Source organism: Mixophyes fleayi, chromosome 3, assembly GCF_038048845.1.
Source record: "Mixophyes fleayi isolate aMixFle1 chromosome 3, aMixFle1.hap1, whole genome shotgun sequence".
NCBI classification, from domain to species: Eukaryota; Metazoa; Chordata; class Amphibia; order Anura; family Limnodynastidae; genus Mixophyes; species Mixophyes fleayi.
Window position 1 is genome coordinate 282,670,662 of NC_134404.1, and position 22,169 is coordinate 282,692,830.

Consider the following 22,169-nt stretch of genomic DNA (forward strand, 5'->3'; position numbering starts at 1 on the left):
GTATCCAAGTCACTCAGACTGCTCCATTATGCTTTCCTTTCTCCTATCCTACCTTACCTCCCCTTCTCTCCTTCTTTCCCATCCTCTCTACCCTATATCTTGACCCCCCCCCCCTTTCAACCTACCCCATCACCACATTAACCCACCCCTCTGTAACTTCGACTGTTTAGCCTGCACCTGCTCTGCTACCTGCCTGGACCGCTAAAGCTTAATGATCCCTCTCTGCTCCTATTGTCTCACACTACCACCTAGTCCCACTTTTTTTTTTTTTTTTTTATTTAAAAAGGATGTAAAAAGAATTTTAAATTAACAAATTAAGTTCACATGTATTCTCCATACTGCTATATCCACTGATTTTAACTGTATGCCAGGGATAAATTTAGTGCCTGTTTTAAGTTTAAACTTCAATAGATTGCTCTAGATTGTAAGCTCTCACGAGCAGGGCCCTCTCTACCCTGTGTCTCTTGCACACACCTTCTTTGTCTACCTCATATGTACCTGTTATTGTGTGATTGTTATTATTTCTGTTTAACCTGTTCTTGTTCATTTGTATGTTTTCTGTGTTTGCTCTTCCATTCTTTTGCCATTGTGATTGTGTATTTTCTGTTAATATGTTTCTTTGCTTCCCATGATTTGTTTGCTGACTGTTTGGCGCTGTGGAATTTGCGGTGTGCCTTACAAATAAATGTTGATGATGCTGCAGCGAAAATGGCATATTAAAACTACGTACACAAAGTCCTTGGGTCATGCTCGTTTTATTTGTACTTTGTTGCTTAAAAACAAACGTAAAAACTACATTAAAACATATTGTGATCAGCATTACAAATGTAACATATTCATCAGTTAATTGTTAATCAAAATTCATGCTTGTGTTTAGTAACAGCAAGGCATGTCTTAGTTTTGTGCTAAACTGTAAATTTTTGTTTTTCATTTGTCCTTTAAAAACAAAACCAAGAAGCCAAAAGTGACCAGTTCTCTGCTTCCTTGTGTAAGCACTATGCTTATATTATGCAAATTATAGGCAGCACTATTATAAATGCAACCAATAAGAGGCATTTTGTATAAACAACATGCACTACATAATTTACCGGAAGCCATTTACAAAGGGCAGCCACATTACGGTGTTAGAAAAAGTGATTGCATGATTTTGACATAACTAGGTTACACTTTTATTATGCAAACAATGCATCTTTGGGCACACACAGAATTATACTGTACAATGGGCAGTAATCATTGATCGCTATGCACATGTTTTGTACCAGGCGTACCAAAGAAAGCCTAATTTTAAATAAAGTAAAAAAAGTTCATACATCTCAACATTCACAAATTAAAATCAGTACTACAGTCCCAATATACCCAGTTCATGTTCCAGTTATGCCCTGACAACACCACAAATCAGCCAGGCTACAAACATTTACCAACAGTAAAACCAGGACTATTTGGAGAGGACTGCTGAATATTGGGAATGTTGCTTTCATATGTGCAAGACAGATCACAGAGCTTTAGAGATGCAGATACAGGCTATTTTTTGTGGCTGGTCATGACTTGCCATTAAACTGGAATTTCAAAAGGGGCTTTTATGGGCATCCACAATCACGTGTTTAATGTATATGATGAAAAACTAAGTACAGTGTACATGATTTAAACATGTACCCATCGCACATATTTTGTTGGGGGACACAAGTGTAAGCATAAAAGTGGGCGCATTTGTACATTGCACCGCGTCATAAATTAACCCAGTGTACTTACAATGTTCAGAATATATTTTTAGCAATATAAAAAAGTGCATTAGCAAGTGAAAAAAAAACAATTTTAAAAAAAGCAGAGAGAATGGGAATATTGTCACCTTGCTCTTGAACTAAACAGAAGACTGTACTGCACCAAGTCATGTGTTAATGTATATACATTTTATTTTGTGCTACAGAAAATCTATATTTAATTAATTCTCCTACTATCATTTCTATTACCAGTCCAAACCATCTTCCTGCACCCATATCCTGTGTGTAAAAAGCCTGATAATAATATACAGTTAAATATGAACAGTGAATTGAAGAGATGCATGTAAAAGAAAATAAATTTACTTTGAATATTTACACTTAGCAATGACATTTCTAATACAAATCTATATTGCACAGTAAAGCAACATACACTTTAATACATTAAATAAACAAACAAGGGTTGGAAATGGAACATCCTAAATGCAAACTGTAACAGAACAAAAAGAAAACAAAATTCTAGAATGTATTAGTGAATATCCAAACTAGAAATGACCACTTATGTCCACAGTTATTCCGTAAGTGCTGCCTATGAAGTGATGGTCAGATGCTTTTTAATATACTACATTGACTACGGCAGATGTTATCCATTTTTTGTGCAAATTTAGTTTACAGCATGCCCAAGTGTTTGAGGGAGATGTCACGTGTTTTAACATTTTAATGCTATTAAAAAAACCTAGAGAAGATTTACATCTTGCAGTTCCTCCACCCAACATCTCTTCAATGTTATTGGTGGCTATAGAGGATAGCCTAGTTTGCTTAACTGTACACCTCAACTGAATTAACTTTTAAAGCACTGTTAAAAACAGAAATGGTTAATTATAAAGTGTTTGCTGATTGTTTGATATTTGATCTCTCAGTAGTGACATCAGTTACACAGATATCCATATTTAAACAACGCTTGTAATTAACAAGAAACATGACTGAAGTCAAGGGTCAAGCAAAATGAATACCTACTGCAAATTTAATGCTGACCTTTCACCATCACAACAAATAAGAAGTCTATATGTTCATATAGAAGAAACATTTTCCCAAATCTATTCAATTAAATTATCTCCCTCTTCCGGGCAGCTTTTCATGGTACCATCTCAGGTCAATTAGCATAATGATGGTACATCCCTGCAGTAATACGAAGTACTACCAAAAAGACTTTTATTGGAGCCACCCTGCATTTCCCTAGCCTTATGATTTTATACTTCTCTCAAGAAAAAGAAAGTGTGTTAATTATGGAAGGAGGGCTGGGTTTTTAGCCATTTTCAGAAGGGGACAAACACTGCCACAGTATCCTGTTTTTGCATACAAGTCTTGTGATAAGTCCACTTTAATTCAGGGACTAATCATACCAACATTTTGATACTGCACGCATCAAAGATAATGGAAAATAGCTGTAAAATATGTACTAGAGATAATAAAGAACAGCTGTTGGGGTCTGCCTCCCAAGCCATGAACTAGTAAAGGTAGCAAGATAAGAAATGTTGCTCTGGAAAGAAAAATGTCTGTTAATGTTATTAATGTTGTAAGAGTTTCCAGAGTCACTGCCAGATCTAGAAAGTATTTCATAACAATGAATGGTTTAAGGTGGCTTTCAGCAAAGTCTAAAAGCTTCAAGAACTTTATGCTGAACTCCTGTCCACTGAGGAAACTCCATTAGAAAAAGCTGGTCTTGAGTATGATGGTAGGAGCACTCTGTACAGTAGGAGCAGGCTGTTGGGAGGCGGCTTTGGCTTTGCTCGCTTGGTTAGCCCTGATGGCTGTTTCTAGACGAGCCTTTAGCTCTGGAGCAGCACCCATTACAGTTTTAAAAGCATAAGGGTAAAGAGGCCCAATACGCATCAAGTCTTGCAGTGCAAACTCGTGAAGATCTTTTGAGGAGGGTGACGCAGAGCTGAAAGTGTTGACATCCAGTAAGTAAGAAATGAGTGTGGGAACAAGGAGAGCAAGAAGTTGGACTCCTGTGGGCGAAAAAAAAAAAAAAAAACCAACTAGTTAACATGTGAAGTACATGGTTATGGAATGTATATGGCACTAGGCGTAACTATTATGCGCATCATACAGGTTTTACCAATATGCAGATCAATAGGCAAATGTATGCAACCCACCACTATAAGTATAATTGGTATAATCCTCAATCATAATAAATAAATAATCAAATTAACTCCTTTAAGCAAACCCAATAGAGTAATAAGCCACAATTATGGAGAAAAATACAAACACATAACAATCCATCAATAAATAATTAATCTATATAAAATCATACACAAATGCAAGAAATTATTATATACTACTTAATTATTTAGCTTTAATCGTGTGCAAACAATCACTGTATATATAGCCCAGTCAGCTGGTTATACACATTTGTTACAAAGAATTATTCAAGTTCATAAAGTGCTCAAGCAACTGTGGTGTCGTGTAGGATAAACCCAGTCCTGGCCAAATTCCTTCAAAAACTAGGAACCAAATATTATGGAAGAGAAAATTTGTGTTGTACACCAAAGAGAAAAACACAAATACATGTGGTATTATACAAAATGCACTACATCCTTCTTTATACTGGCAGCTTAAAACACAGGCCAACTTTGGTGTAATAGTGAGGATAGTGTAATAATATAATGCAATACATTTCAATTCACTTGTGTGCAAAGAAAATACCTGGTGGTAAGCAAAGGTGGTATTATAAGGAGGGCAGTACAAAAAGAGAGCACTGTTTTTCAAACAAGCTAAATGACATTCAGTGTACCCAGCTATCCAGCTAGTGTGCTCCACAGTAGCACTAGCCCCGTAGATAGCCAATGCAGCAACCCCCCAGGAGTCCAGCATCTAGCCAGTGTCACAGCCTATCTCCAACCATCAGTCACTCTACCCACCCTCCAGGCGAATGGTATGTGACAGTCGATGTACTTAGTGATGCACCCCAAATGGTCTGGGAATTAATCTCTATAGGGCAGGTTTATTAAAACTTCTAAAAAGGAAGCAGACAGGCGTTGCCCATAGCAACCAACTAGATTCTAACTATCATTTATCTAGTACCTTCTAGAAAATGATAGCTGGAATATGATTGGCTGCTATGGAAAAAACCTCCCCTTTTATTTTTTTTAGTAGTTTTAATAAATCTACCCCTATGTAGATGGGGAATTTGCAGCATGGTCTTAGGAAGAGGCAAAAAAACTAAGTAGCTAATTGCCTGTGCTCCTCAGTGTGGGGACACAAGCGTGGTTGTTGCAGAGCTACGCAATACTGGCTTGTTTCAAAGAACCTAACCATCTATTTCTAAAAGCCACTCCAAGGGGGGGGGAATTCAATTCTCCGCAATCAGCCATCTGACATCACAGAGATGTCTGGCTGTAATCATTTCTGGGTACTACGGTACCCAAACACCACCGATTTTTCTGGGCATTCTATGCGACTCGTAGAAAAATCAGTGAAGTTACATTGTTGTGGCATGTCTTCATGACCCTTCTGTAGGCTCTCAGTGGGTCCTCCCCATGGATCCCCACAGCGAGCGGCAGAATCAGTGATTGAATTACCTTCTATTTTGCCTCTCACTTGGACCACACTGCTAGATATAGAGCCAAAATTAAGGATCAGTGAGAATGGGTCACTAAAATGAAGCTAATTATAGCAGCTGATTTGGTGATGACTGTTACTGGAATATATATTTGCTGTTAGGCCAATACATCACACCAATACACTGCTGGAGAATATGAACTCTTTATATAATAGCTGGATATGAAGGATGTGGTGTACCCTGGTTTATAACAGTTATAAATGTGAAAAACTTTTTGGAATTATTTTTTTTATACCAGCTAGTTGAACTATTTACCTAATGATTTTTTAATAAAACCCTGTCATTCTTTAGTATAAATAGCAATTGATTAAAATCAAATGATTAAATGTGAATAATAAAATATATAATATTTTCTTGCATAATTTTCATGTCGACTAGAGCACATTATCTCTACGAAATTTATAAATGGCCACAAGTAAACATTGTACTCACTATTTTTCTCTTCTCCCAATGCAACCAGTCTCTCTAGTACTTTTATGCCTTCCTGAACGACCATCAGCTCTGAACTGTTGTTCGGCTTTTTCTTTTCAACAGCCTTGAGATTTTCAACCATGATGGGGGCCAATGCATGAATATATGGAGTGGAGAGAGCTCGGTTGGAGTGTTGGAAAACAGACAGCAGGAGCTGGTAACTTTTAGCCTGAGCCTATAAAATAGGAAGCATACAAATATGAATGTTCTATTATTATGATTGAGGTGTAATAAAGAGTGTGACGTATCCCACGCTACATAGACGGGGGCAACAGTAGCAGCTTATACGATAGAAGTTACACCTTGTGGTACTTTCCGAGACAGTGTCCAACATACAGATGTAGTAAAACAAGTCATCAGTACAATACTTCAGTTACATTTTTTTCCTCTGTTGCCAGTAGGGGTCACAACAAGAGTGATGGTTTAAGCACTCCCCAGCAAGGTCAACTTAATAATGAGCAACAAGGGATAGTTAAGAAACTCAAACTGTAAAGAGGAAGCCACACAGAACAGGCCTAGACAGCCTGTGGATCTCCAGGTATAGTGAAGCTGCATGCCCCAGCACTCTTTGCAAACTGATAGCGTGCACAGTATGCTGGGACCTATATTTTCACACCACCTGGAGAGCCGCAGGTTGTCCAGGACTGACAAAGATACTTAACCAAAATATCTGAACCAAACACAAAACACAGTCATAATGTCCTATACTAGTATGGACTTTGCTCCCCTTTGGTTAGAATGAAAGGCCAGGGACTGAATGAACTGTGATCAACTGGTACACACTTAATATGGACTGATGGCAACATTTATTTTGGCAGAGGAAGTCTGAAGTAAAATGCTGCAAATAGGCCCAACTTGGCCCCAGGAACGTTTAGCTTGGCACTGATCACATATGTAATATTTAATATTTTCCTCCCTGTTAAAGCTAGAAAAAGGATAGCGTATACAGGGCCCTTGAAGATGTGTACTTAGGAGAAGTCATGTTAGAAGAGAATACCATTTCAATGGGAGAAAACCCTAAATGAAGCCATAGCAACATTTACAGGTGACTGAAAGGTCATTGTAAATAGAATAAATAGCAAGCAGCTGGTTTGAAGTAAATCTTACATCTGACAAAAAGTATTGCTGCTGTGCTGCCTATCTGCTAATACAGAGTAAGAATACGGGTACTTCTCTGGTGGAGAAGAAGTATATTTTGGGATGTGTAGCCTAACACCACGTTAGCTTGCTCAATGTCCATGACACTAGGAGCTAGAAGAGCCACAGTTACTGGTGCTCACAATTAAAATGGCTAGTGGGAGGCCAATAGATACGTGGTATCTCTGTAGGAGTCTGCCAACAGAATAACACTGGATGCACTTCTCATGCTCTAAGGACCATTCCATTCAGTTTATCGAATGGGAAACACAGTGTTTACGAAGAAATAATAGAACACATTGCATCCTATAATTACTAAAACAATGTTAGATTTCAGAATTATCTACAACACTGAAATTAATTTGTTCAATCTTTAATGCACACTGCATGTGTTCAATAACAAATGTGCATTAACATTTCTCTGATGTGACTAGGCTGATATAATTATATATATGCATACTGCTGCATTAGACGCAATTAAGCAAATAACATATCGGAGGTAGGACAGGCATGGATTATTTTCATGTAAATCTGAAAGAAATTTGAACATTGGTTGTAGAATGCAGGTGGCCATTCATTCATTGATAGATCTAACCATGTTATGGCTGGGTCTTTCTTCCCTGGCACTATAGCCCGGCCTTGGGGATTAAATGTCCGAATGAACTGTGGACATGAAATAGGGGCATATTCAATTGACGGCGGGATCAACGAAAATCGCGCGCTCAAAAAATATTACCGTTATTACGGTAATCCTGCGCGGGAAAACCGTTTGTACGGTAATTTACTCGCTGGATTTCAGCTCGCAGCTCAGGGAGCTGCGAGCTAAAATCCAGCGATATATTACCGTATTAACGGTAATATTTTTTGAGCGCAGGATTTTCGGCGATCCCGCCGTTAATTGAATATGCCCCATAGCGCGCCTATGTAATAATGGTATAGATGTTTCAAATACTTAATAAAAGCCTATTTAACCATTCACCATGGTGGTCCAGTGGGGATCGTGACATATCTGGCAGTGGCACTTTCTGGGAATGAAGGGTTCCACCGTCCCTGGTGATCCAGTGAAGGCACCACAACTATACCTCAGCCCCAGAATAGTGAAACCGGAGAAGTTTACAACGGTGATATCTGGATTAATTTGCCAACTGGGAATCCCAGGAGACAAAGTGCATCACTCTTGTGTGTACCAGCTCTTGTAAGAGCTACTATTGAGCAATAAACACTTCCCTTTAAATATTCTGCTCTATTCCTACAACTACATGCTGTTCTATTTCTATATGTGCTGAAATTTGTCACCTACAGTTAAGAGCTAACCATCTAATCCATGCTGGCTGCCCTGTTTTGAACCCATGCAGTCCTGATCCATAGTAACCAATCAGGAGGAACCAGCCACAGTCGCCAACAAAAAGGTGCTGCAGCTACATACACCACCCACAAGTAAGCAATTCCAGGTGCTGGTAAAGGAGTTTGGTGTTTGCAGTTACTACTCTCCTACAGCTGGGGGCGTCATGGTGGTGCACAGTTAGCAATTACAGTCGGTGGGTATATGACGGCTGTTAAACATCAGTCGGAGAGGTCATTAATGGCAGCAAGAGGCGCCCCAAAGACAAATCTGTAAACCCCTCCCCCCAGACACGGTAGCAGAGTAAGCCCATCCTGTCACACGTGTGAAACGTGTTCAAGTGGGAATGTAATAACCGTCCCAAAGACAAGTTATCACAAGTAAAAAGCATTGTGCTGTATAAAAAAAAAAAAAAGTGGATAATTTTTATTTTAGTCCCTTTAGTCACTGTGCTAGGATTGGTTTCTTGTAAACTAACCCAGGGGTCACTGGAGTTCATGGCTGCTTTGAACCTGTTGATGCATCCGGTCTGTAGCGACTGCACCCCAATTATGTCTGTGCTTGCAGACAACAGAAACAGTACAACAGCTGTCAGGATGCTCACTTCATCCGGTTTGTGCTTGGAGTCAACTGGAAATAAAATTAAAATTAAAGTTGGTCACAACTCCTCAATATACACAGCTAAAGGATGTAAAAGGAAATAAGCAACAAATCCAGGATTCAAAGCTATCAATTGTAGAGTGTGTATATATATATATATATATATATATATATATATATATATATATATATATATATATATATATATATATGCAAGATACAACAAATGGCGCTTGTAACAAATCACCAATAGTCCAGTATAAAGTCTATGTTCTTCTCAATAAACACTCCCCGTGTGCAGGTGGCTGCCAATCCTCCTTACCAAGCGGTGTAGCATGGAAATAACCTATAAAAGAAAGATGGAGGAGGAGGCGCACAATAGTGTAGTATATTGGTATAATATTGGGATCACACAAGAACCCACAATAGGACCGGAAACACCAGCGGAGAAGAAACCAGGAAACAATTACTATAATACAACACCCAATATAGAGGTGTAAAATATAAATTGCAGCTTATTCTCAAACAGAATCACAGTGGCTGAGCTTGTAATGTCTCCATATAATATATGTGAAACACTCAGGGCACATTGGTGCAGATATATGCGTACCAGATAACAGCACTTTTCAGCTTGTTTATGTAGATATCCACTGTAGGTCAGACAGGTCACACAACTGGATACATAGCTGACAGCCTGCAATCTACACCCTCAACACCTTCATCAGTATATTCACAAGTGATCGGAGTTAGTCCTACATCCAAGTTGCTAAGGCAAGATGACTCCTCTCCTATCCAGGACTCCTCAGAAGAATCCTTGAGTGTTAGGCCCAGTGCTGCTGCCCCTGCAGCTGTGGGTGGAACTTCAACTTTAGTCCAGTGCAGTGGAGAATACTTTCCATGTTTTGTGCAAGGTGCTGAAACCACTCGAAGTAGTCACAATTTCATTAAAATAAGCTTCCTGTATGAACAGGAAGTGACCGGCTCCTGCTTTACCTCAGTATCTTAAGTAAATAAGCGAAGACTGCCCTGGGTGTTTCACATATATTATATGGAGACATTACAAGCACAGCCACTGTGATTCTGTTTGAGAATAAGCTGCAATTTATATTTTACACCTCTATATTGGGTGTTGTATTATAGTAATTGTTTCCTGGTTTCTTCTCCACTGGTGTTTCCGGTCCTATTGTGGGTTCTTGTGTGATCCCAATATTATACCAATATACTACACTATTATTGTGCGCCTCCTCCTCCATCTTTTATATATATATATATATATATATATATATATATATATATATATATATATATATATATATATATATATATATATATATATATATATCTCCTTTTCTTCACACGTGCACATATATCTATATATTTGTTTATATTCAATTGTATATTATATGTATACTTGCTCATAGGGCACAAACATACAACAGCAACACTGAAAAACACTCATGAGAATCGAGGCGGAGTCACTGGTACATGTAGAGTGCCAAGCCATGCCCTAACCTGTTTCGTTACTTAGCCTTAGAGTGGCGGCCTGATGCTGTATGCACTGAATATATAAAGCAGGAGTACTCCAATTGAGAGTAGGAGGTGTACCTAGAATCTCCATTCCGCTTGGTTATCCTGCTACTGACACATATGTAAATATATGCCAGGTTTCAGGGAGGATAAATCAAACATGTATAAACTCTTAAGAAAATCACAGTTGGCATAATTTAATGGACAGCATAATACATTTTTTTCGACTACTAATGTTTCATCACGCTGTATACAAATCCTGATGACAAATCACACGTGTATCAAATTTTAAGTACAACACTACAGAATACATTAGCACTTTATAAATAAAATAATAATCCAAAAGTTCCACCACTGATGATACAATGCTGATCGATGTATTTTTACCTGGCTGAGAATACTCCAGTATAGATGCTAAAGTGCTACGCATTAGATCAGTCCATTTCTTCTGAGTTTTTTCGGTCTTGGCTAATGATGAAGTGACAATCGTCTTTATTGCTTGTAAGCAAGCACTGACAGGCAGGGGGACTTGATTATCTGGATACTTTATTGCTGTTTCCTTCAGAACTTTTGTGACCAAGTAAAGAATGGTAGGCAGTATTGTCATACACCCTGCAAAAGAGGCGCTTTATAAGGATGGTTGCTCAATTTCAAAAAATCAAATTATAAGCAATTTATAGTGCTTGGTTAGGAATTAAAATGAATAATGTTAATGGTAAAATGATAAAAACAAAAAAAAACACAAAAACAAAATATTACCATAAGAGAAGAACGGTATTTACTAATACTCGATAAACATATTTTTTGATGTTTGAGTTCAACTACAAAGTCCAATCAAGAGATATTAAATAATTATTTTAAATGTTCAGTGTCAGAGCATTACCCAGAAGGCCTGGGAGATGCAGGCTTTTGGCCTAATTTCCTACAGTGACCTAATTAGCATTGCACTTACACTGCAGAGAGGGTTGCCAGGGAAAAGGGTACTAGGAGTTCACAAAGCAAGTTTTAGAGCATTCAAGTGTTACACGATGATTCTTTACCCATTTTAAACAGGTCTCTTAGGTTAACCAGAGTTATTTGAACTTCAGAGCACAATTCGGATTTCTTAAAACATTTACCTGCTGGTGAGCACAGGTTTGGAAGCTCAGCTAGGATGGTCACTGTAGATGCTACAAGGCGTGCGCTTTCTTCTGAAAGCTGCTGATGCTTGGTGACAACATGACTTGGAGACTCTGACATCTTGGAGCTGAGCTGTGGCATATGTCGCACCAAGATGAACATTAGCAGCTCCATAGCAGAAAAGACAAGAGACTTTCCTGGGAGCAGGCCACCACTTTCCTCGCCTTCACCCAAGTTTGTCTGAGTTTCCTTTTCGCTTGCGTCATCTTTATCTGAAAAATATGGAAAATTACTCTCTAAACAAAAGTCTAGTTTACGAAAATCAGTATGAATATTAATATGCTCATGTTTGGTGCTTGAGACATGACACAGAATGCCAATGCCCCAACAGGGGAACTAACTTTCTTTTTAACGCTAGCAATCATTAGCTATTGGTCTTACTTTGAACATTTCTTTGCTCCTGTAATTTGTCATATGCAGCTCTCACAATCTGCTGCACTACTTTAGTGACAAGCAACTGAACAGAAGATGGGTCACAGGTCAGCAGTAGACGATGAACAACATTTAGGAGTTCCACTCCAATCACCTGGGAAAGAGGAAGTAAACATGCTGTTGTTACAAACATCTACTATATAAAAGCCTAGTGGCGTGTGTCTGTGTGTGGAAAAAAACAAACCAAGCTGCAGCGCCACCTGCTGGGCGAAGTTATACACTGATCTACTAAATTCTTAGTGTGTGTGTGGGGAAAAAAAACTCAGAAAGGGCTGAAATTTGGTATACTAAGATGTTTTTAATTTGTTAATTTAATTTGTTAATTGTTAAAAGTGTTTATAAAGATTTTAAATATATATATATATATTTCTTGAAGGAGAAGTGACAGTTGGGAGTGGTTGGTGGTTGCCGGGGGTGACAGTGGGGAGTGGTTGGTGGTTGCCGGGGGTGACAGAGCGAGAGGAGTGTGATACTCAGGACCGCTGAGAGAGATCCCTGTGTCTGGATAGACATCTGGATAGATGTGGCGATAAAGATGAAGGATGAGGTGATGGAGAAAAATTATGAAGTGGTGACATGTGGACAAAACCACGTTAAAAAAGGGCGCTTGCGTCGGGAAGTAACGCTCTTCCCCTGAGGAGGCCTGGGCTAGGCCCAAATGCATGACAAGAACCTTTTTAACACCTTGAGTAGCTTGATTTGACTAGAATGCATGAGTATCATGCACGGGTTAACTTGTATATGAATATATTTGTGAACTATTGAGGAAGCTTCACAAACAAGGCAGCAATGTCAGTTCGAAAACAAAATGTTCTTATTGTACTGAACACCACTTCAAAGGAAGTAAAAACATAAAAGGACAACCACCTAACAAACTTGCTTCACCTTAGTAGAATTACACAAAGCCTAAGATGACTGATCTGTAGTGGAAAAAGGAACACACAGCCGGACAATGAAGTAGTCTGATGTAAGTTAAGAGTCAGTCCTGTGAAAGTGTCTAAATGACATTGATAGCATACCAAGACTTTTTATGGAAGTGGGCACAAAAGTAGAAAAGCATTATGCAGAAACAAAAGTAAATCTGGTCAAACATTAATTAGAATGGCCATACCAAAGTCTATACAACTATTCTGACTGTCATTCGGAAAGAGAACAAAGTTGAGGCTACTGTTATGGACAAGCCTGAGATGTCCAAGATGGGTTTCAACATCCAAAAAGTAAACTAGATTTGTAGGTTGTTGTGAAGATAGGCACAGATTGAGGAGGTCTTTTAATACTACATAGAATTTAATGTTTTTCTTGGATAAATCCTGTAAATGTACCTGGTCGTCTGCTATGTGACATCTGGCAAAAGGAGAATCCAGAAGAATGTGTAGAGCCTGGAGACAAGCTGTGACATGTTCAACGGGCTCCTCAGGGCGGGGGGCGCAAAAGAACTGGATGCTGATGCCTACAGACACACAAAATATTTTATACTTTTTCATTAGGCCACTTATATATTGTTCATAAAACAAAGCTCATTTCTCATTTGTACAGCCACAAAAAAACACCAGATAACTGAACTAACAGAAAGTTATACATTTTCAGAACAGTAGACTTCCAAACCAGTATTTCTTTCCACCCACCTAAAATCAGATGCATTCTATCTTTGTTAAGCTCCAAAAGAGACTTTGGGCTGGGTGGTGTTCCTGGTGGCTGGTTCAATGCTATGGCAGGGTTGCGTTTCAGGGAGTTTGACATTTTTGCTTCATCTGCGATGTCTGAATTATTAAAACCAGTGGAATTAAGCCAGAGTGCCACAGCATGCAAGATAGGAGCCCAGGAATTGCGGTAATGTAGTCTTGCTGTATCAATAGTTTCAGGAGTGTAAAAAGCTCCACCTGTTCATTAATAGACATTAAGAAGGATACTTGAATTAAAATACTTTAACAATAAAACAACATGTTTTTTAAGATGTGGTCAATTAGGATCTGTGCACTTTTTTGTTTCATTCTTCATCTCCTGTCAGTGTGTACTGTTGGCAGGGATAGAACAACCTGTAGCCAATCAGATAATCAGAATATCCACAGCAGCACAGTTTAAATTACGGGTGAACGATCTGATTTTATGAGAGGCAGTCACATGTTTACTTGTATGATTGTGAGGATAGGTAGCATATGACAGGGACAATTTCATGATGTGAGAAGGAGAAAAGCAGGAAGCTACAAACTAGGAGATAAACTTATGCGGTAAGACTTTGTCAAACACACTTCAATATGAAACGGAGTTCATGCATACAACTTGTTCAACACTGTACGGAGATACCTTGCACTACAGAATAACAATGGTTTTCAACAAACTAGTTTTACAACTCTTTCCATTTCTGCACTAAATAGTAACTGGGAAATCAAAGAACACTCACCGTCTGGAGGAAGCTGGCTGGCAAACTCAGGCGGCAAGGTAAGGAGAGCATAATCTTTCAGTACTGCCAGCCACAGACGGCTAAGTGTTGGAAGAGCTGACTCTACCAATGAGATCAGGCTGTCTGGGGGAAGCTCATCAATGTTGTTGTAATCATCCTCTTCATCATCATTTGTCTTCAATGCTTTGCTGGGCTTACCGTCTGCTTCTTTTTTAATAGTCATGGCAACAACATACACCTATCACAGAGGGTTGAGTAAACGTCATCAACTTTATCATTGGAAAATGTAGACCACGAATAATGGCACATCATTTCCAATATACTGACAAGAACAAACAAAAGCATAGAGGTAACAATGAGCACAATCAATGAACATCTAATAAAAATATTGCAGCAATGGAAAGTGCAACATTATAACAGTATTGAATGAATAACTTTTACATACGGAACAGCAATGCAAAATCCGACTGGGAGAAAGATAAAAGATTTTTTTTTTTTTTTTTATAAAATATGTTTATATTTACTATTATTACACATCAATGGTTAATCTCTATTGTTGTTTCTGTAAATAATATCTGTATAAACATTGTGTTTTGTTGCCAAGATAAGCCAACTTTACAATAAAGATTATTCACTTACATTTCCCTTACATGAAGGATCCATTGAAGTGCTTCCCCAACACTACAGTTAGCTGCTGCAACTGCCAAGTCCAAGGATGCAACCAGTAGTAAGAAGCAGCAGGTCGCATCATTGCGACTTCCTATACCACATCCTCAGTTTCTGCTGCTGCTCTTTGTTGCTCTTTGTGAGACTTGTGGTCCTAACTGGACCACAAGTCTCACAAAGAGCAACAACAGAGGAAATAGGCGGCAGTAGCCAGTATCTGTCTGTGTGCATCATTGTTATTCCGTGTCACTAGAATATTAAAATTAAAACATGTGTATTATAAGGAATAATGTACCCCCTTACTTTAAATTTCTATGGGTATTAGAAGCTATGGAGGAGTTCCAAGACCTGTATAAAAGCAGACCTATGTGTTTTACTTGGGCATTGTATTCCCAGGTAATTTATACCCTTCTCACATTTTACAGTAGGGGTACATTATACTATATAAATCATTGAGTTTAGGCAACATATTTGAAAATATCTATCAATATCTCTCATACACACAATATATATATATAATATATATATATATATATATATATATATATATATATATACACATATATATATATATATATATATATATACACATATACATATACATATACATATATATACATATACATATACATATACATATATATATATATACACATACACACACATATACAGGATCGGGCCCAGTACGGGCCCCCGTGCCCCCCGCCCCATGAGCAACACATACTTACCTGGGGCCCGCCGCTGGTCTCCGCTATTCTGTCTTCAGCCTGGCTGTCACCGTGTCAACGGTACAACAGTACCCCCCGTACCCCCCTGATGGCGGCCCTGTATGTGTGTGTATATATATATATATATATATATATATATATATATATATATATATATATATATATATATATATATATATATATATAAAAATAAATAAAGTCTATCTATCAGGGTGATTCCTAAAGTTCTTTGTTTGAAAATGACAGCCACCATAATGTGCCATTATGTGAAAAAACAGGACAGTAATTTTTATTCTGAAATCATATTATATTTAGAACTTGCCCAACTCAACCAAAGTTTATAATATGACGATTACATTATATGACGATTACATTGCAGAACAGTTGTTTCATGATTTATTAAATATTAATGTTTTTTTTATCAATTATTTTAAACAATCACTAAGTTCACGTTAGTCACTTTGATAATGATCTCCTGATGGCAACATTTTTTGATGGCGTGCAGAACTTACTGCGATGATCCTGCACGACCTGCAAAAGGAACTGCTTCTGTTCCTCGTTTAGTGTTATTGAAGCATTGAATTCTTGGATTAGCGCCACACCTCTCTCAGCAAGATTATTTACTACCTTCACTGAGTTTGCAATCTTCTGACTGTTTTGGTATGATTCAAGGTTTTGCCATTCCGCTGGGGTCATACTCCAAGAATTCCTCAGACCAAGAATTTTGAACAAACTCAGCATTGATCTTGTGACAAAAGTTATGTAAACCCTTTGGTGCTGGCTGAAGAACTGGTGGAATACGTTGCAGAGGATTGTCAGATCCATTTGAGTGTTTGATAGCAGCAGCCATAAGTTTTTTTTCTGTTGACACTTCATCCTCAAAGAAACTGAAACCAACCAGTATTTCTGAAAGATACCATTGATGGTTGTTAAATGCCTTTTTGGCTACCATTGCAACTTCTTTGTTTAAATACACAAACAGTGCATGTAACAAGACAAGGTCATTCTTTGGAGCTGCAGTTGGTGATGAGCTCTGGAACCAGTATCTAACATAAATGGCAGTAATGAACAGACAAACTTGCTGCAGATGATGCCAAGCTTTGTCACAGTACGATATCCCGCGAGTCTCCGTGACTCGCTGAACCCTGGCTCCTGTGGATTGTACTGGTTGCGGAACAGTCACATCTTGATGGAGTAAATGGCATGATGGATAGCTCCAGGAAATATGAAATGTACTCCACGTGGAGGAATGCCTCCCAAGAAAATTATGGTGAGTTCCAATAGCTCACGATAATCATCTCTCGGTTGGAATTTCTCCAAATGAGCAACTGCAAACTTAATGGTGTCATCTTTCCAGGAAGCAACCACAAATGATGTCTTTTCATCGTCAATCGCTGTGCTTGATCGAGTCTAGGCCAAAAGTCTCGGAGTGGACGAAAAGTTCCATGTTTGGAGATTTAGAAACATCATGGATACTAAAGACCTTCTCCAGCATTATTTCAGACATGAGATGTCGACAAGCCACATTTAGTAGTGGTCGGCCAATCTCAGACTCCAGCAGCACACATACTCCACCTTTCACTCCACTGTTAGATGCTGTGGTATCAAAACATAGCCCTTGGATGTTGTCCCGCAATCCCCACGCATATATGGTTTTCACCATAGCCTTAGCCATAGTTTTTGTGGTTCCATCCTGAAGTTTCGTAACTGAGAGCAGCTTTATTGCATTCAGTCCTGAAACCAGAATAGAGAGCCTGTCAACCTGCTTTCAGCCAGGATCTGGACCAGTTAGATCATCCATGATCTTGCCATCCCAGTAGAGAATCAGCGGTACATTTGGTTGAAACGTGGCTTTCATCTCACTTGTGAAAGCTTCTCAGTGCCTCATTCCTGCTCGCCGTATAGCGCCGAGACTTAAAATAAGCTGTTCTAAATCCGGCTAGAGCTTTTCGATCGCTAGTTTTAGTCCGATCGAGAGCAGCAGCCCCTTCTGGACTCACAATTGTTTCACGCCATTGTGGAGTTTATGGTGTCGTTGGTGATGCATCAAACATCTCCTCTTCGGTGTCACTGCTTTTATAATGCATATTCGTAACATAAATTGTGTATTGGCAAAGTCATACGTCTGACATTGTGGAAAATTGTATAGCATCCAATTTTGACCATCTTGTGCAAGTTGAAAATATGCACTGAATAAAAAAAATATTTATGATTCAATGTCAGTATACCAAATGGAACCGAATGATGGGTTGGAGAAGTATGAAAAAAATAAAATTGCCCATTGGAGATGGAATCACCCTAATATATATATACATACATACTTCCACGAAGAACTGTTATTATTTTGTTACTCATCAGCTGTTTATAATGGGTCACAATTATGAGGACTGGTGCAATGAAAAGGTGCGGTTGCCATTATCAACCAACCATGTATAGCTTTCATTCCCAAACTGTTCCAGAAATGTGAATTAGAACCTGACTGATACAAAGGAAGCAGGTGGAATTACTCACAGGTTACAATTTAAACAACTAATGTTACCTTGTAAGCAAAAATAAAAACATTCAATAAATAAAAACATTTCAACTGTAAAACAATTGACTAAGTGGGTTCACTGGCAGACAATAAATTACTAATATAGCTATAATATATAGAATAGAAATTCTCCTACAGTTATATGCAATGCATTTGAAAACAAAATAATTTTCCATCAGTCAGATGAGTGAATTACTTTGTTATTTGCTATATTTATTTGTAGAGATTGTCATGTTACATCTATATATTACAAAAGAAGAACAAAATAAAACACACGTGCCCACCTCTGCCCAAGCTTTCAATACAGCTAGTTTCTCCATGGTTATGGCGCTCTCACGGTAAAGCTGACTGGATGCCCCCTTCCCTGCTTGTGCCTTGTCCAGTGAGGAAACCAATAGGTGGTGCACTCTGCGAAGGTCGTTCAGGTCACTCACCACTTTGCTTCCGATCCAGGCACTACACACCTGGCAAGAGAACCGCACAAATGGTTGTCTTGGCAAGTTTCTCAAAAGGAGATTAGTCTTTCATGTAGGAGAGCACACATTACTGTAATACCTGGCAGGCCTTTGCAGTGATGTCTGATGGCGTATCCTGTGAAAATGCTGGTCGTAAAGCAGCTCCAACCTGAAAATGAAATAAACAGTAATTTCTCAGCACAGTAATCTGTAAATTAAATCTTCACACTCAAATCGAAACCTTCAGGCTAGTGACATCATATGAAACGAAGCTTGGAAATCGCCATGTCTTACAACCTTTGTCATCAAGCTTATCGTGGTCACCAAAGCATTAAATTAGGGACATAATGTACATATTTCTAGTGATCCAATAAAATGCAAGTGAAAGAATTATAAAACTGTAGAAATTGGATGTATGCAAATTCTCAAGCCACAACATATTACTTAGAACACGGTTATTGGAGTATGATCATGTGAAAAGAAATGAAATTCACTCTACAGACATCGGTGCTATCACTAGTTCCTATTGTATTGATTGCTTTCATGTTACCTGCTAACATGACTTAAATTCAGTGTGATCTTAGTCTATTTCTGTTTTTACCACTTTATATTTCCTATTGTTGGAACCCATTGTAAATGTACTGATAATAAAGGCATGCGTTCGCATTAATTAATACATCTGGCATAGTTGGCATGCCCATAGTACAAAACTCGAGGATTAATATTAATAGTCGATACCCACACAAGTTGTTCATTAACCTCTATGATTTAGGTTATGTGTACCCCTTCAATTTTCAAGTAAAAATCAATACATTTCAGTTTATTGCAGTTGAAAAGAAATTCAACTATGTAATCAGAAGGGATGCCTATCAATTTACAAGGAACTAATAACATCACTGAACTAGTGATGCAGTGATGTCACTGGAACCAAGTGAAATGATAGGCTGCTTTTTCACCCATATTGGATTAGCCCGAAAATTGTTACCTCTACTGTATGTGTAGGCAACTCCCTAGTAGAAGTTGCAGCATTTAGTTGTGATCTATACAGTGCAAAGAACTTTAAAATAAAAAGTGGTTATCTTTTTTTGCTACTATCTCAAACTCTCAAGTACTCCTATCTCCTTACATTGGCTTGATACTGTTCCAAGATAACATGTCCTGGAAATTCAGGCTCAGGGACAGAAGCAAATTTCTTGATGATATCCTCCAGGGCTTGCAGACCAGCCATCCGCAGCTGGTTGCTGTGGTCAGTGGCAGCCATGAAAGCCATCCGAATAAGGTCAGATAGGTGTAGAACCAAGAGGTCATCTGTGAAATAAGCCAGAATAAGAGGCTGAGATATGGAAACTATAAATTATAGTTTGATTCAAAAAACCATACTGTATTTTGAGTACTATTGTCATAAAAGAAGTAATATATTTTAAAATATTTAGAATTCCAAAAATGTAGTTTTGGGTGCAAATCCCAAAATTGGATAAAATAGAAACTTTTACTCCACATTGTTGTGGTATTACTGCAATCCAATGGGGCCTCTGAAGGCTCCAATCATCCAGCTCTGAGACCCTTTCTCCTGTTATGCCTTAGAAGAAAGTATCACAATGCTGGTCCATTGTAGCCTTTGGGGACCTACACAATACTATTTTCATACACACAAGAAGTATAATACCTATAGTAGTGTAAGGCTGAAGATATATCATAATACCATAGAGAAAGCTTGGAAAGTGAAGGATGGTATATGCAAGCACTCTAGTAAGCAGAACATTCTGTGCATTACTAAACAGAAAAGAAGTACATTTTAGTTCATGTGTTTAGAACTTATTGACCATTTAAGATAAATCATGACCCTATATGTGTATGGACTGATATTACCCACATATCCAGATAAGAGAATTTGCACTGTTTTTCCGCATTTCCCTGATTAACAATTGCTAATGTTATTTTGTTGAAATATACATTTATTGGCTGTTCAACATGAGTTGTGTGGACAAAAAAACAAAGAACTCCTTAAATTTAGACTAATAGGTAAATATCATCCATACTGTGCCAGATAATAAGGCAGTGGATTTTGTCCTTTGTGACTGCTAGCCTGATAAATAGGGATAAAGAACAAATCAGACTGTATCCTTACTTTTTGGATTTTTAAGTTTCAGTGTGCGGGCAGCAGCTAAATCAAAGTGAGCCTTGTTAGCATTTTCGCACAGCATGATAATTCGGCATAGGCAGTCTGCTGCAAACACACGTGTGGCCCAACGAGGGGCAACAAATGGTTTTGATTTGTCATCGTCTCCAAGTGTAGTAAACATGGTGTCGTCGTCCATTTCATCCTTCTTCTCGGACTCTTCATCCCTTGCTCCAGCTACAAGGCCAGCCGTACCCACATCTAGAATGACAAAATATGAATATGTGGATTTAATTAGTTTACACGTGAAGGAGTTAATTATCCCTTGAAGTCATGAACTGGTTAATCCGTTGCAAATACATTAGATCAGTAATATTAAATCCATTTCTTTGATACCTTTTGGGGGACACTGTTACCTTGAGGGTATAGAGGGTTTGTGCTGTAGGTAAGTACCAAGTTTGAATCCTGGAAAACTGCTCTAAATGGAAGCTCTTACCATTCTATACCCCTCAACCAATGACGTTTTGTTTTTTTAACTAATACGCCATATTGGATAGAACCGAACAAACCAAACTAGCAAGAAAAAAAAAAAAAGATTAAAACATAAACAGATATTAAAAGGGGGGAATTAACTTAAGTTTAAAAATACTATTTTCTCTTTATTCCACCTTGGAGGACACTCCTACCTTGGGAAGGTTCCAAAGCTAACCTCCTAGGGAAAGGTATGCACAGACACAGCTGAGCACAAAGCTAGCTTATTTGTATACAAATACATTGAACCAGTAGAATTTTGTAAAGGTATTAACGGAAGACCAGGTTGCAGCACAACACAAATACTTGTCTGAGGTTCCTCTCAGGAAGCGCTCAACAATCTGGTAGAATGGGCTGTGATGTTCTCAGGGACCGATTTCCCAGAAGAACTATATGGCTGAAGCATAGCCTTAATCCATCTGGTAATGCTTTGTTTTGTTGCTGTCCAGTCTCTCTTCTGTGCATCATAAAGTACCAGAAGTATATCTGTCCTAAATGAGGGTGAAATTCAATCAATATACAACTTAAAGCCTCTGACCACATCTACCAAATCTTCCTGCTCAAAGGACAATCTTGTCAATCTTGTCCTAGAGCCAGAATAACACATGGCTGAGGGGAAATTTTGACACCATGTTTGGCTGGAAGGATGGTTTAGTATGAAGCATAGCCTTGGTAATATGAAAAATAAGGAGTGGTGACAAAGAGACA

At 38.3% G+C, this 22,169-nt stretch overlaps 1 protein-coding gene across 1 annotated transcript in view; it reads right to left on the reverse strand.

Annotated features, from left to right (window-relative positions):
- Positions 1-739: 739 nt before the first annotated feature.
- HEATR5B (HEAT repeat containing 5B) overlaps positions 740-22,169 on the reverse strand; it is a 67,036-nt gene continuing 45,606 nt past the window's right edge. Inside the window, exons 21-33 of the mRNA XM_075200956.1 lie at positions 20,940-21,191; positions 19,938-20,119; positions 18,912-18,980; positions 18,641-18,820; positions 14,430-14,667; positions 13,654-13,908; positions 13,351-13,478; positions 11,978-12,122; positions 11,536-11,808; positions 10,805-11,029; positions 8,769-8,920; positions 5,773-5,986; positions 740-3,727 (exon numbers count right to left, since the gene is read on the reverse strand). Of these exons, the coding sequence (XP_075057057.1) occupies positions 3,423-3,727; positions 5,773-5,986; positions 8,769-8,920; positions 10,805-11,029; positions 11,536-11,808; positions 11,978-12,122; positions 13,351-13,478; positions 13,654-13,908; positions 14,430-14,667; positions 18,641-18,820; positions 18,912-18,980; positions 19,938-20,119; positions 20,940-21,191 (2,618 nt within the window). The 3' untranslated portion in view covers positions 740-3,422. The remainder of the gene's footprint in view (positions 3,728-5,772; positions 5,987-8,768; positions 8,921-10,804; positions 11,030-11,535; positions 11,809-11,977; positions 12,123-13,350; positions 13,479-13,653; positions 13,909-14,429; positions 14,668-18,640; positions 18,821-18,911; positions 18,981-19,937; positions 20,120-20,939; positions 21,192-22,169) is intronic.